The sequence below is a fragment of the Tachypleus tridentatus genome, chromosome 10 (assembly GCF_004210375.1).
Source record: "Tachypleus tridentatus isolate NWPU-2018 chromosome 10, ASM421037v1, whole genome shotgun sequence".
Lineage (NCBI taxonomy): Eukaryota > Metazoa > Arthropoda > Merostomata > Xiphosura > Limulidae > Tachypleus > Tachypleus tridentatus.
The window spans coordinates 135,759,195-135,774,297 of record NC_134834.1 but is presented as its reverse complement, the minus strand read 5'-3'; the positions used below and the strand labels follow the sequence as shown (position 1 = coordinate 135,774,297).

The following is a 15,103-nucleotide window of genomic DNA, read 5'->3' as shown; positions in this document are numbered from 1 at the left end:
TTAATGCACCTAGAAGAGCCAGAAAGCATCCTGTTTCTGTCATTCAGTGTTGTTATTTTCTACACAAATTGAAAATGTGTCAAAATGCTTTTTATGCATGTTGGATGATAAATTTGCTCTTTATTGTGAACATGAAGGAGCTTTTTGGTCTATCAAGGGTGTCTTGATTTCCAATTTCCCTCTTAAAAAAGAAAATTACTAAATCCAGCCTGTATCCTTTAAATTAACCCTTAAATGTCTGTAATATTGTGGCCTTTCCCACTCTAGGTGGCAATTTGTTTTACATGTGTATTAATAGTTACTGGTATTTTCTAACTAATTAGTCATAGGGTTCATAAACTAATTGCATTAAACTTATAGATTATTTTAATATGAGATATAGGTAACTGGAGTAACTAAAATAGTAATAATTGGAAAAATCTAGTTTTAATTAGGTGGTCATTTATGAGTTGTGACATTAATTGATTAAGTTGATGAAAGCTGATTTAACTGAAAGTAATAATAATAAACCATAATAATATTTTGATTATTCAGACAGTTGGAATAATTAAAACTGATTTTGATTAGCCAATTATTTTCATTATATTAATTAACTTCAAGTTTTAAGGCCTAGTATATTCTGATGATTAGGGTATTTGACTTGCAATTTATAAGCCACAGGTTTCAATTTTGTAACCAAGTATCCTTACCCTTTTAAGCTTTGGAGATTTTATAATTTACAGTCAAATCTACTATTTGTTTGTAAAAGAATAGCCCAAGAATTGGTGATAAGTGATATTGACTAGCTTCTTTCTCTCTAATCTGTCATTTCTTAGTTAGAGACAACTAGTGCAGATAACCCTGAAGTAGTTTTGAACTAAATTCAATAGACAAAGGTAATTTTTATTAATCTGTTATTTTATTATATTAATTGATGAAATCAATGCACATAAGTAATTGATTGAGGTAATTGCCCAGCTCTATCCACCATTCTATTACAGGAATGAAATTTCTTCAAGTGGAAATGTTAGTGAATTTTGCATATTTTAAATTCACAACTCTTATCTTACTGTCTTTGTAAATCAACATGAAAAACATCTTGTTTGTCAATCTTATAATTTCCTTTAATAATCTTCAATACTTAAATTAGACCCTTCCCTTTTCAAGAGAGGAAATAATATTAAAGACATTTTATACTTAGATACAATTCATAGCAGTTTTTTGTGTGCATAAATTCAAGACCATTTAATAATTCTGGAACAGAATTTGAGAAAATCTGAAGTTCTTTACTTAAGATCATCTGCATCACAGTAATTTGTGTCTTAAAGGACTTGTTCAAGATCTTGACAATATTTAAGTTGATAATTTTTTCCAAATCTTTAGAATTTTGAATTTTTGCAATACTTCATTGTGAGACTGGTAAAATTTAACTGTTTGTTAGTTATGTTTTTTTCATTTACAGGAAATAATTAAGAGTTTCAGCATATCTGCTATTGGGGACCTGTTCCTTCATAAATAAATTGTCTTTTATGATGCAAACTGTTTGACAGTAAAATTGTGTATCCATTTCTTCTGCCACCTCTTTGGCTAGCATTTAGGTGTATGTTACTTTCTTTTCACAGCCTTTCTATTAATGAGACATGATGTCCATTTGTTTTTTGTACATTTTAGGACTCTGCATCAAGTTACTTGCACTAAGAGATCATACCAAATGACTAAGCTGAGTAAAAAGTTTTAAAAGAACTGTTCATGACTTGACAGAAAACTGGGTTTCTCCTAATCTTTGAATTTTTTTTTTTTTTTAGCTATTAGTTGAATGCATTTCATACATCAAAGATTTAATAACAAACTGTTTTCACCCTATCAATTTTATATGCTCATGTTGTATCTGTTAGTGGTTTGGTTGACAGAATAGATGCATTTTCTATGATAACTTTCATTCTGGCTTTAGAGGCTGAAAATGATATTTATTGAATTTCAAAAGATGTTACTGTTCTTGTTGATGAATATCTTAAGACTAAATTAAAGCAGTAACAGCAACATGTAGTGGAAAATGTTCTGAGTTGTTTTCACAGTATTCATAACTGCACACTTTGATATGCATCTTCATGTTGGCCATGCTGTAATAGCCCTTACCTTGACATTTCTTTACAACTTGATAGAGACAATTTTGCCCTATTTTTAGTAGTTAGATAACATAACTACTTTTTTGTATTATCTATTCTCCATCCATCTCCTTTTGGAATTAATCCATCATTTTCCTGAAGGGTTTTCTGTGGAAACTCATTCTGTTTTTTTTCCTACCTTGGTTTTATTTTTGTTTTTTAGCCTTGTCCCTTTTAACTTAGTTACTGTATTGTGGAGACTTAATCTTATTGCTGGGACATTTGGCTTCTTTTCTCCACTAATGAGGCTCTGGTGGAATATCCAATTCTTGTGTTACTGTCTCTTATCCTCCTGACTCTTTTCCACTCCCTGTTCTTCCATCCTGTTTCTTTTCTCCCATTCTTCCACTGTCCATGGATTTCAGTACCCACAATCTTATTGGTTATTGTCTTCTGCATCATGAACAATGGGGCCCATTTGGCTCAATTTGTGAATATATAGGTTCCTCTTGTGGCCACCTGTTGGAGGCTACAAGTTCTGTTTATTGGCTTTACTCTTCATTTTTTCTCTCCAGGGGATCTTGTTACCCATTGTTGTCTTTCTGAGGCTGTTTCAGGCTTTTTGGTCAAGAATACTGTGAAAAGGGGTTTTGCCATTCAATGTGATTTTATTCCCCAGGACACTGGATATTGATATGTAGTCACCTTTCTGTCTTGTCTTTGTCAGTTTCACAACCTTCCTCAGTTTGGTGTGATGAATGTTTTTACCCTGTTTAGGTTTTTGTGGTTTATTTTAGTGTGTTCTTCATTTCTCATCTCAGCAGAGCAAAACCTTCTCTGATGCATTTACAGTCAATGAAGGATTTGGCTTCCTTAGCTTTATGCTCTCCTTCTTTTCCTGCACAAGAGGTTTTCTATATATTGGGTTTTTATTGGAACCCCTTATCTACTGGGGTCTAACGTGTATCTTTTATTTTCAACTTTTTTTGATCAATGGAACTTCTTAGGATCCATCTTCCAGAATTGTCCTTCAGTCATCTTGTTTTTGTATAACTTTTATCTAGGTACTCTCATTCAATGCCTTTGCCACTTATGATAATGCTAAGCTTCTGTTCAAGTCTTTTGTTCTGTATACATTGACAGTAACTGTATATGTGTTCAGTGAGGAATGATCTGATCTTTTTTGCTCACCCCTCTATTTTTCCCCCTCTTATTCAGGATACTCTCTATTGGAGGCTTCTTTTGACACAATACTGGCTGGTCCAACCATGGTGTTCTCTGATGTGTATTCTAAGTTCCTCCTGTCCTCTTTCTCTTCTGCTCCCTTCTTATTCAGCCTCATATCCCTTTTCCATCCAGCTATATTATAACTCTGGCTTTGTGCATGATGTGTATGGTCTCTTGCAGAACAGTTGGAACTCGATGTGTAACCTTCTTCCTGTCCAGTTGTGTTTACTAATTACTCTTAAAAGTTTATCAGCAGAAGTGACACTTGTTGTTACTGGTCTCTGTGTTGATTCTTTTTGTTCTTTCACTGAACATTTATCTGCATTCATCACATTTCTTTTTGATCAGGACAGGCCTGTTTTGACTCGTGATGGTTACTTGTAGATGCTTTAGACTATTTTCCGATTTTTCAGTTATGGCAAGGTTTTCCTCCCCAGCACTTCCTATTCTTCTAGCCTACCCAAATGAGTCCTTAACATTATTTTCTATGCCTTCACCTTGCCTTTCTTTTAATGTTTTTTATAACATGTGTACCTTAAAATGTATTTCCTCTTCTTTTGCACCTTTGTTCATTGGTGTTTTGATATTTATAACATTGATTCTACTCCCATTCTGTCACTCCTGTATCCTTTTTTATCTGAATCATCTTTTCTCCTCAAAATGTCTGTGGCACATAGGATGATAATGCATCTTTACCTTCAATTACCATTTTTATTCTCTCTTGGATACTGATTGCCTCCTCTCTCCTGTTCTTGTGTTTGCTATTTTGTTCACATATTTGTGGTTCCCAGTGTTGTTTTCTCCTTTTGTGGAATCCTTCATCCACTCATCACCTTTCTTTAGTGACTCTACATTAAGCATATTCTTTGTTGGATGGAGAAGCATCTCAGCATTTTCAGGTGTCTTCCGATTAAATATGATGTCTGAATCACAAATTGGCTGCTAACTTTTATCATCCATTGAAGAAGATTATTTGGGCTGGAATGTGGATGATCCCTCACACCTCTGTTGCATACTGTCTCTATCATCTAGCCATTTTTTTTTCATTAAGCTATTAATTACCTCTGGTCACTGTTCTTCACATATCATACCATCTCAGACTGGGTAAATCTATTTTTTATTATCTCATGTTTTTACACTGCCCTCTAGCTTCTTGTAGAAACCCCCTAAGTAGAAATTGTTGCCTTTCAGGGTATATTTAACCAAACTTCACAAAGTTCATGCCCATTTTGGCATAATGTAGTGCTCAACCATGAGATGGGGTGTTCTGTAAAACCACTCGAGATATCTTCACAGTGCTAGTTTTCCTAATTGAAGCCTGATCCATACTGTATCCATTTATGGACTAGCATGAGTAAAACAGGCAGGGATTTCTTTCCACCCTTCATACCTAGTTTAAAACTTAGTGTTGATATACTTTTAAAAATAAGTTTTTATTATCACCTGTTGTACTCACTTATGGTGATATATATCTTGAGGCTCTCCATGTAGATTTTATCCCCCTTTCTTTTTCTTGTAGTCTAGTATAGGAGTGCTTGACACTCACCATTTCTTAACCACTGTGATGGTGGACCACGGAGGACACCTTGTGTGACCAATTCCACTCAATAAAGAGTAGGACAGTAGTGTTTTTTCCATGTGTAAAGTAGCAAATTCTATTTCTTTTATGATTGTGGTGTGTACTTTTCATTTATTATTTCCTTCTATTTTTTAGTTTTGTCAGGAATTTTTAGTTGCGTTAAAATGCTACCTCACTTTCTAGTCAATCATTTGTGTTTTGAGTATATATATGTGTGTGATGAAACTGACACCAGCTTTTATAGTGGTGATGTTAATATAGTAGAAGATTGTGAATTTATGATAACATGAAGTATACTCTAGTCACCTACTTGAATAAAGACCTTTTCAGAAGTTTCACTAACAGACTGAGTTACAGGATAATGAGTGAACAGTATAGTTTGTGAATTATTGCTGTTTGTCACTAAATATTATTATTAATATTGAAAGGTATTTTTGGAATCAGGTTTTTTCTTTGTTTTCTTTTCCCCCCTAATTTCATTAATTGAAAAAATATTGTCTATTAACGTTAGTGTTAAGTCCTATCCAAGCATGTTTATTAAATGTGTTTTGGTAAGTGTTGAATTTATTTATAAATGTTGTTCTTTAATAAATAGTTGTTGAACCCTGATTTGAAGGACATGTTTATTTTAGATAATTGAATGTGTTGTACAGTTCATCCCTCTGTCTCTTCCCCATCCTACCCTATCCAGAAGTCAGATTCTCAGACTTTTTAATATTGGGTTGCTGCAGGACCAACCAACATAAGTTCTCACTGGGTTTGTGATGAATATTGTAGAGACCCTCCTTGTACTGTAGCCTGGAAGCTGAATTCTTAGTGCTGTTTGGTTTCAGACTGAAGTTGATCCAAGATATATGGTATGATGTGCTGTAGCCACACTACATGTATCACATTTCCATTCCAAAAGCTTGATGCAGATTTTGGGCTTTTCTTGTATCTTCCATCCACTTTTGCAACAATTTCTTTTTCCTTTTCCAGGTGAAGAGTATACCCTGGTACAAATGAGGCACAGTCTCCCATGAATATGTGCTTAATACTGTTTCAAGGTATAGAGTGTTGCCATTTGTGAGGTCTCTTTTGGAATTTCCCAAAAGAGCTTATCTAGGTAAATATTCTCCATCAGTCTATCTACTGCTTCAACATGGGATTGTACCTAGATATGAGTGATAGTCATGTATCATATTGAAAGTTAAAATTTTCCAACAATGAAAATGTATTTTTGATAGATACTCACCTGTCTCACACTTCTCATCCTTTTTTTTCCCACTTCCAGTGCATCTTACTTTTTTCTACAATCTCAAAGTGATACTTGAACAATCAGTATAGAGGTAGTATTGCACTCCTATTGTAAATGAGTATACAACAATGCAGTGGTGACATCACATTATATTAGGTGGGAATCACAATGCTAGAGGCAAGAAAAAATATTACTGTAAGAGGGAAGCACTGAATTGAGAAAGCTAGATGTGTGAGGAGATTTCTATTGGAAACACATTTTCATGTTGGAAAATGTTAGCTTTCATTAACTTTGCTAAGAAAACTTTCTACAAAATGTTTTACTTAATGAAAGATCTGTATGCTTTCTTAGTGACAATGAAGCTGTGATTTAGTTTATGTTGAAGTCAACATTTGTGGAATATGTGATAAACTCTAGCTTGAATTTCTAACTTTCTTCTGTATTGTGTAGTGATATATAACATGGGCTGTGCTCTGCATAAAAATGAAAAGATATAAGTTGTGATTTATCATGATGATACAGGTTAATTTATAATGATTGAAAGAAGAATCAACTGAATTTGTTACTTTTTTACCCTTTTAGTACTGCTCAGTGGACACCAGTCCTATCAGTAACTATGTTATGCACCCATTTTGGAATAGTGTGGTTAAGGTGAGTAACATTTTGTAACTACAAACTTTTATTCTTTCTGATTTGATAAGAATAATAAAAATAATTCAGAAGCCATACAAAAACATCCAGTTCAGTTCTTCTTGGTATATATACATACATGTAGACAACTTTTGTTAAGTCACTGATCTGTATATTTATGAATACCTCTACAAGTACACTGCATAATGAAAACAAATATAGGGCTATTGGCTATAGTCATATACAGCTCAGAGAAGCCTAAATAAACAATGGTGTTAATATATTCAAGTTCTTTGTCTTATTGATTTCTCAGCATGTGTTTGACAATTTATTCCTCTCAATATTGTAAGAGGTATGTGTATTGAATTCACATGCCAATGTTTTCACAATTTCCAATTATATATATATATATAAATAAAATTGTAATAAAACAAAAAAATAAAAAAAACTTTGTTCCTAAAATGTAGTTATAATAAAAGGTACTGGTTTAAATTAAGTTATTTTATGCAAGACAACATGAAAAGCATTTCAAGCATCCTTGTTCATTCCCTAAAGGCTTTCATACTATATAATTTAAAGTTATGACAATCAGAAGTCTTACTTTAAAAAATAAATTATTTTAATTTTGTTGTTTTATTTTAAAATTGACTTTTTAAAAGATTATTTAAAATAATTAGTTTTGACTTTACCTAAACATGCATTTGCTTCATAAAGTTGATTGACAGTTATTTGTTTCTCTTGGTCATGCCCCCTGCTAGTACAGCAGTAAGTAGTCTACAGATTTACAATGCTAAAAGGGTTTGATTCCCCTTGGTGGGCTCAGCAGATACCTGATGTGACTTTGGTATAAGAAAACACACACTCTTGGTCATAAAACATTAAAATAACTATGTAGTTATAGGTACAAAACAGAAACATCTCAAATTATCATGAATAAACTTCCAAACATGTAAAATAATACTGTATAGTCATGGACAGTGTTTTTGTACACACAATATTGTTGCAGTAGGTGACAGATTGTGACTAAATCATTTATTGTTTCTAAATGAATGTTTGAGCTTTCGGCAGTTTAGGCTTTAGAAATGTTTAGTATCCCATATATCACTACACATGCTTGTGGTGTTTAGCATTAGGCTTAGACTATCAGTGATCTTATTTCTAGAGAGATGGAGACATGTATTAACATCTCTGTGGAGGCTCACTGGGGAGCTCTGAGCATTCTGGAAGGACTTTAGATTTGTTTTTTCTTGTGCCTTATTTTACTCTATCCCCCTATGGAACAATGGTGGGTTTATAGACATGCATAGTGGACATTGCAGATGGCCCAGTGTTATTTTATACCAAACAATTTTCCTTACAACTTGCTGTTCCAATCAGTGGGAATCAACACAGTCTTTAAATGGCCTATGAAAAAGGAAAGGGAGGCTACTTTGGGATAATCTGCCTTTGATTTGTTTTCTTTTGTTGGTGTTTTGAGTGTAGGATGTTTTGATTTTTTTTGTGATTGCTTCAATCCTGCATCTTACTTGATGACTGAAAAGTCTGGGAGTGAATTTTGTTTTTTCTCCATGCACAGATATTGTGGTTTATGCTGGAAGGTTACCTCTCAATTACATGAAGGAATGGTTATATCTTATCCAACGTATTGTTGGAACTTATGATTTGGCTTACCACCATCAGGTAGAAGTATTTTCCGACTAAGAAATACATTTTGCTCTTCGAATTTCGAAGAGCTAATGTGGAATTTATAGTTACCATGAATAGTTCCATGTCTCTTTGTTTCCTTTCGCTTCATTGATGGTGAATTAAATCCATTGTTAAGTGTGCACATTGGTTCAATTTTCAGCTTATATATTTCTCCCTGTTGTCTTTCATTTCATCAGTTCCTCCAGAGAATCATAGTTCCATCGCTATTCATGTGTCCTAATCTCCAACATCAGCCCCTCAACATATTAATACTCAAAATAGATTCTGTCTATATTCAAGGATTCTGTTGCTTGGTCAGATTACCAGTGGTGTTAATGACTGTTGTTTACCTTCAAGGTTTATGGGGACTGGGCTCCAATGTTTTCTGGACATAAGGTATCCTTAACCATTGATCCAGGAGATCTGCTAGTCCTTGAGTCAAGATTAACCATTTAATTCACATCTTTACCATTATTAGCCATTCAATCTGTCAGGTTTCTGTCTCCTTCAGATCATCAGGAATTGGAATTTAGTTCTTGAGCTGTCACAATTTGATTGATCAGGGAGTAGGAAAAGAGTCTTATTAGTTCTTTTGAAGTTTCATACCTGTCTGTTTTTGGCCTGATGTTGCAGGAGATTGGTGTCCAATCAGCAATCTTTCTCATCTCTATCAATTTCTAGGTTTTCCAAGATTTATAAGTTACTCATTCCACAAGGAGAGTTGATTTTCTTCACTGGGTTTGTTGATGTTCAAATTTATTGTAGTCAGCTCCTATCAGCATTATGCCATAGTGGTGGTGATTTACCAGTATAAACATTTGTTGTGTAAAAGGGTCAGGTACTGCAATTTCAGGTTTCTCCCTTTGGACTTGCATTGACTTCATATAGTACAAGTTTTTTGTTTAATTTTTATTGTCTCCTCCATTCCCTCTTACTGTGCCCACACCAATCCATGGACAAGTGGTTACTGCTGTCACCATTTTTCCCATTACTTGTGTATTGTATTGTGATTATACTTTCAGAAAACAACTGAGGCATGCTTCCTTTTTAGGGTAGAATCATTTATACTTGCTCCACTTCAGTATGTCATCAGTTCACCATCAGGGGCTTTGGCTCTGCACAGGGGCCTTCTGCACTTCTCCAGTCCATAGTTTGTACACAGAGTCCCTTGAACCCCCTTTATACCTATGTCATTTGCAACTGTCTTTAATGTGTGCTTCAAAACTTCATCCTTTATCACAGCATCCCACATGAGGTTGTGTTTTCCTTCCTTAGTGGGCCACACTTTTTCATAATAAACAGTCTGCCATTGTTCCTTTTAGCCTTCATATTCAGGTGCAGTTGGATGAATTGGGTCTGTCATTCGATGACATAGCAGTATCCACAGATCAGCCCATTCCGCCATGGCTAATTACTATCCCCAAATGTGAACTTTCTCCGAGTCATTTGAAGAAGGCAGATACTCCTGCTTGGAAGTATCACCTTCTATTTGCCAAACATCTTTCGAACCATCCTTCCATTCCCATTTATACAGATGGTTTGAAATCAGGTGACTCTGTGGGCTCTGACATGGTTGCTGTGATTCAGTTGTTGCACACAGAATCTCCTCTACAGTTTCTGTGTTCACTGCTGAATTATATGCCATTTCTCTTGCCCTGGATCACATAGAAGCTATGCAGCACATGAACTGTACTATTTATACTGATTTGCTTAGCTCGCTGTTAGCCCTGGAATCACTTCACACCAGTTCTCTCCCATTTCAAAACCAAATGACCCATTTCTCTCTATCTTCTACTTCTGGATACCAGGCCACATTGGCATTCATGGGAAGGAGCTCATTGATATTGTAGCTAAGTCAGTCTGCTGTGGTACTATCATCACCATACCTGTCCCATACGTGGACTACCATATTGTATTCCAGGCTCGGTTTTATGCCAGTTGGCAGTCAACTCTGAATAAACAATGTGATAATAAACTTTTCCAAATCAAACCTTCTATTGTTCTTTGGCCACCTTGCTTCTGTAAGGAGGAAGTTGTTCTGACTAGGCTATGCATTGGTCACAGTTTTTCAACTTGCCACTTTCTGTTATTCCTGTACTGATGCATCAATGTGTGGTCTGTGTGGCACTTAAGTCACAAAAACACACACCTTACTGTCATGTCATCCTTACAATCGAGAGCGATGGCACTATTTTAAATATATTTTTATGGTGGGTTCGCCCTTGACATTGGTCAGTGTTATTGATGAGGGTGATAATATTCACCTTAGTTGTGTTTTTAAATTTTTAAGAGCTATTGGTCTTTTTAACTCTATTTAAGGTTTTAATGTGAAAATTGGACTATGTTCTGTTTTAGCATGATTTCTTTTTACATATTTTACTAATTTTACTTTTTACCACCTGTTTGGTGCATATAGTCCAATTGCTTTGTGCCAATAAACACTAAACAACCAATCAACCAAGTGGTTAGGACTGACTTATAGTGATTAAAATTCCACCTATAATACAAGAATTCAGTTTTGGGTGAAGGGTATACGTGTTCTGGATGTAGTATGTTCCCTGACTAGGGTACCAATTATTTGTATGGATAATCTCATTGGCCCCTACACCTTAACAATGTGAGACTCTATAAGTTAAATAAGAGGTATGTGTATTTTGGAAGTTAAAAGTTTTCTAAATCAAAAATGTATTTCCAATAATACCTACTTCCTTTCACACTCTCCTCTCTTTCCTTTAAGAGCCAGTGTTAGAGACTGGGATCGAGTCAGTCCTGAAAAAGTGATAACACTATCTTAATGAGCTGTTTATATACAGTACAAAGATAGAGAATGCATGTAGGTGGAGAGTACCATGATAAATATTACCAAGAGCAATTGCCTGTAGCAAATAAGAAAAAAAATCAAACCAGTGCTTGGGGGGGCAAAGGTAGCAACCCTATAAGTCAAGCAGTAGCTATACGTGTAAGAGGTATTTTTTGAAATACATTCTCAATTTAGGAGAATGTTAACTTTTTGAAAATAAAAATACAGTAATAGAACATGTATAAAATGTTCAGACAAATAAAAGTAACTAACCCAACTCCACTATTTCAGATCATTAATCAAATAAGTATTTATAGAGATGGATGTGCCTAAGGGTCACATTAGGCATGTAATGCTTTATGATTTTAAAAAAGGCAATAGTGCAGTAGAAATTACATGAAACATTCATGGTGTTTGTGGTGCGGAGTCTCTCAATGAAAGAAAATGTTGAGGGTGGTTTCAGAAGTTTAGATAAGTTAACTACAAATTAAATGATGTGCCATGTTCAGGTCATCCTGTTGAGTTTAATGATGACTTGCTGCTGGCTGCACTTGATGAAGATTGTGCTGTAACAGTTGAAGAACTAGCATAAAGCTTAATTCAACCTATCTAACAGTTGATTATTATCTACAACAGCTTTGAAAGATGTCAAAACTTGGAAAATGGATCTCCCATGATTTGACAGAAGTTAACCTTAGAGCACTTCTCTGCACTCTGCTGAAAGTAACTCACCTTTTTTGGACAGATTAGTGACTGAAGATGAAAAGTGGATGTATTATAAAAATGTTAAGTGCTGCAGACAATGGTTCAGTACAGGTAAACTGGCTAAAGCACAGGCCAAAATGGACCTCCACCCTAGGAAAGTCTTGTTAAGCATTTGGCAGGATATTATTGGTGTGATCCACTTTGAGCTGCTGCCACTCAATGTAACAATCAGACTTCTATTGTCAACAGTTAGAGTGCTTGAATATTGCACTGAAAGAAAAGGGGCCTGCTTTGAGCAATCGTAAAAGTGTGCTACACCAGGATAATGTATGGCCCCATACAGCAAGGATCACATCTACAGAAATTGAAGAGCTAGACTGAAAAACTTCCACATCCTCCTTATTCTCCAGACCTTGCCCAATCTGATCATTATCTATTCCAAAGTTTGCAGAACTACCTTGCTGGAAAAAGAGCTTGGAGCACATAAAGATGTCAAAACTACCCTCTCTACATTTCTTTCCTCCAAACCCCAATAATTTTACAGAAGTGGCATTCAGAAGCTGTGAATTATTGGAAGGAAGTAATTATTAATAATGGAACATACATTATTGATTAAAGAACATTAAAAACATTTGAAATCCTTTCTCTTTTTCTGAACCTAAAGCCATACATTATTACTTAAGAGGTGACCTGATACATAATTAAGGGTATGCATTCACTACAGACTGTGGAAGGACCTGGCTTTGTAATGTTGTTTGAACCACTTGATCTAAAATATCAAGTGCCATCAATGAAAGAATTGTGTGGAAATCTCATTCCAAAACTGTTCACCAGCATTGAGAAAACTTTAACAGATTCACTCTAAGGCAAGTGATGCAGTCATTACATTTTTACTAGAACAAATGACCAGTTTCTTGGTTTGACTCTTTCATAAATCAAAACTAGATTTTGCAAAGCTATATTCTTTAAAAGCATGAACTTCCATCACCTCACACTGCTGAAGTTGTAACTCATGCTGTTACTCATTGTCTGTAAACTTGGAATATTTTAAATGATATCAAAGTACTTGTGTCAGGCAATGTTTCCAACTGTGTGAAAGTTGTTAGTACTATGAACAAAAGTTAATGCTATGCTTTGGCCATACCTTGAACTCAGTTATTAAGGAAGGAGTAAATGCAGGAATGTATTAAATTATCACACATTATTCTAAGTTGGTTAGCATGCTTATTGAAGTTCATGACTGATAGGAATGCTCTATTAGAAAATCTAAGGTCTAAGCTTGTACTTAAAACTGCTAGGATTTATCATGTCTCCATGTTGTACCTAAAATCACAGGTTTTCATTTTCATTTTGTAAAAACAGTTTACAATTATGTCTTAGAAAAAGGTACAAGCTCTTTAGAGCTTGTCTTATTAACAGACTGAACCTGCTTTCAAACTGTCTGAGAAGTTCTATAAGGAAAGGAAGGTTGATAACTTTTCACTAGTAGTTTTCTCTAATGATTGATTGTTACCTGTCTTGCATATGTAGGAATGGTAAAATCAATCAATTATGCTATCTGGTATATACCTAAATATGCATCGAATCCATATTCATACTCCTTTCCAGCATTTCTTTCTTGATAAGTTTGACCTCTTTATTTATAGTCAAAATGTAGTAGCAAACTTATGATTTTGTAAAGTGACAGAGATATTGTTTCAAAACAAATCCTAGAAATGTAGATTGATGATGCTATCATATTCAAAAGAAACATGTTCATCAGCAATAGTGTTTCCATTCCATTGATACCTGTAGTTTGCTGTAAGTATAAAGCAGAGACAGTTTCATGTAAGTGGTGGTAATCATTGATTTTTTATGTGACATTAAATCCATTGTGTGTCACATCTCATTGATTACACTATGTAACACATATTTTGTTCTTGGATAGTATGTGTTATTTCTTAATTGCTTATGTTGTAAAAGTACAGAAAATGACCATTATTTCCTTCAAACTTTGTTTTAGTGACCTGGATAATGAAATTTAGAAATTAACCTATTAATTAACCTATTTTCATTTACATAAGGTTTGAATAAAACAACATATGAATCAAGATTTACATGTATTTATACTAAAGTTATATAAAAATGTTTAGAAGTGAGTAGTTTTTTGAGATTTGCTACTTTAATATAAATCACTTTCACATATCAGCCCCCAAATATAGTCTCCCATCATGTTTTCGTTATACGCTCCTTGTTAGTGGCATTCAAAGTCCAGTATATCTTGGTGGAAGTGCTTGCCTTGCTTCTCCGAGTGTGCTCCCATGTTCTCCTTGAATTTATCAAGATGAGTATCAAGAATATGGACTTTCAGAAACATCCTGTAGCCCATTTTGCCATTGTTCTTCACTAGAGCCTCAACCAGTTCCACACAATTTTTGGCCTTGTGATTATCCAAGAAGCCCTGAACCATTGAACAAAGTTGCGCCAAGCATTTTTTTTCCTTGCTACTGAGCTTCTTGGGGAGTTCTGTGCACTCCAAGGTCTTCCTTTTATGTGGTCTTATGAAGATGCCAGCTTTGACCTTTGCCTCAGACAACTTAGGGAATAAGTCTCAAAGGTACTTGAAGGCTGCAGACTCCTTATCAAGAGCTGTGACAAGATGTTTCATAAGACTCAATTTTATGTGCAGTGGTGAAAACAACACCTTCTGGAGGTCCAGTAGTGGCTTACACTTGACATTGTGCTTCCCCACAGAGAACTCAGTCCGTTGTGATAAATTGGCCACATACAGAGCAGAATGCATCTGGAGAATGTTTGCAGCTTTTTGATGCCATCTCTGATAAAATCAGATAAGTCTATGTGTTCACATAGGCAGCTAGAACTAAACTGAAGTGGTGAACCCCTGTATATATATTATTATGGAAAATTCTAGAAAATTCTGAAAGGTTTTTGAAAATGCTCGTAAGCTCTACAAAATTCTAGAAAATACTTGTACGTTTAAGAAAATTCTCTCTCAGCTACTCAGCACTGAATCTACCTGGAATGTTCTGGAAAATTGGTAAATTTGAAAATTTCATTACCCATGTCACAAAAGCAAAGTTTGAAGAGAAAAATAGGTCTTTTCCATTTACTTTAGGCATAAGCAATTGGGAAATAACACTTTCTGCCCAGGAACA

At 34.8% G+C, this 15,103-nt stretch overlaps 1 protein-coding gene across 2 annotated transcripts in view; it reads left to right on the top strand.

The window, feature by feature from the left end:
• LOC143230395 (ethanolaminephosphotransferase 1-like) overlaps positions 1–15,103 on the top strand; it is a 68,771-nt gene that overhangs the window by 14,521 nt on the left and 39,147 nt on the right. The window contains exons 2-3 of one of the 2 annotated variants that reach the window (XM_076463897.1): positions 816–875; positions 6,710–6,778. In XM_076463897.1, coding sequence (XP_076320012.1) covers positions 6,749–6,778 — 30 coding nt within the window. In that variant the 5' untranslated portion in view covers positions 816–875; positions 6,710–6,748. The remainder of the gene's footprint in view (positions 1–815; positions 876–6,709; positions 6,779–15,103) is intronic. The other variant, XM_076463896.1, reaches the window with a different exon arrangement.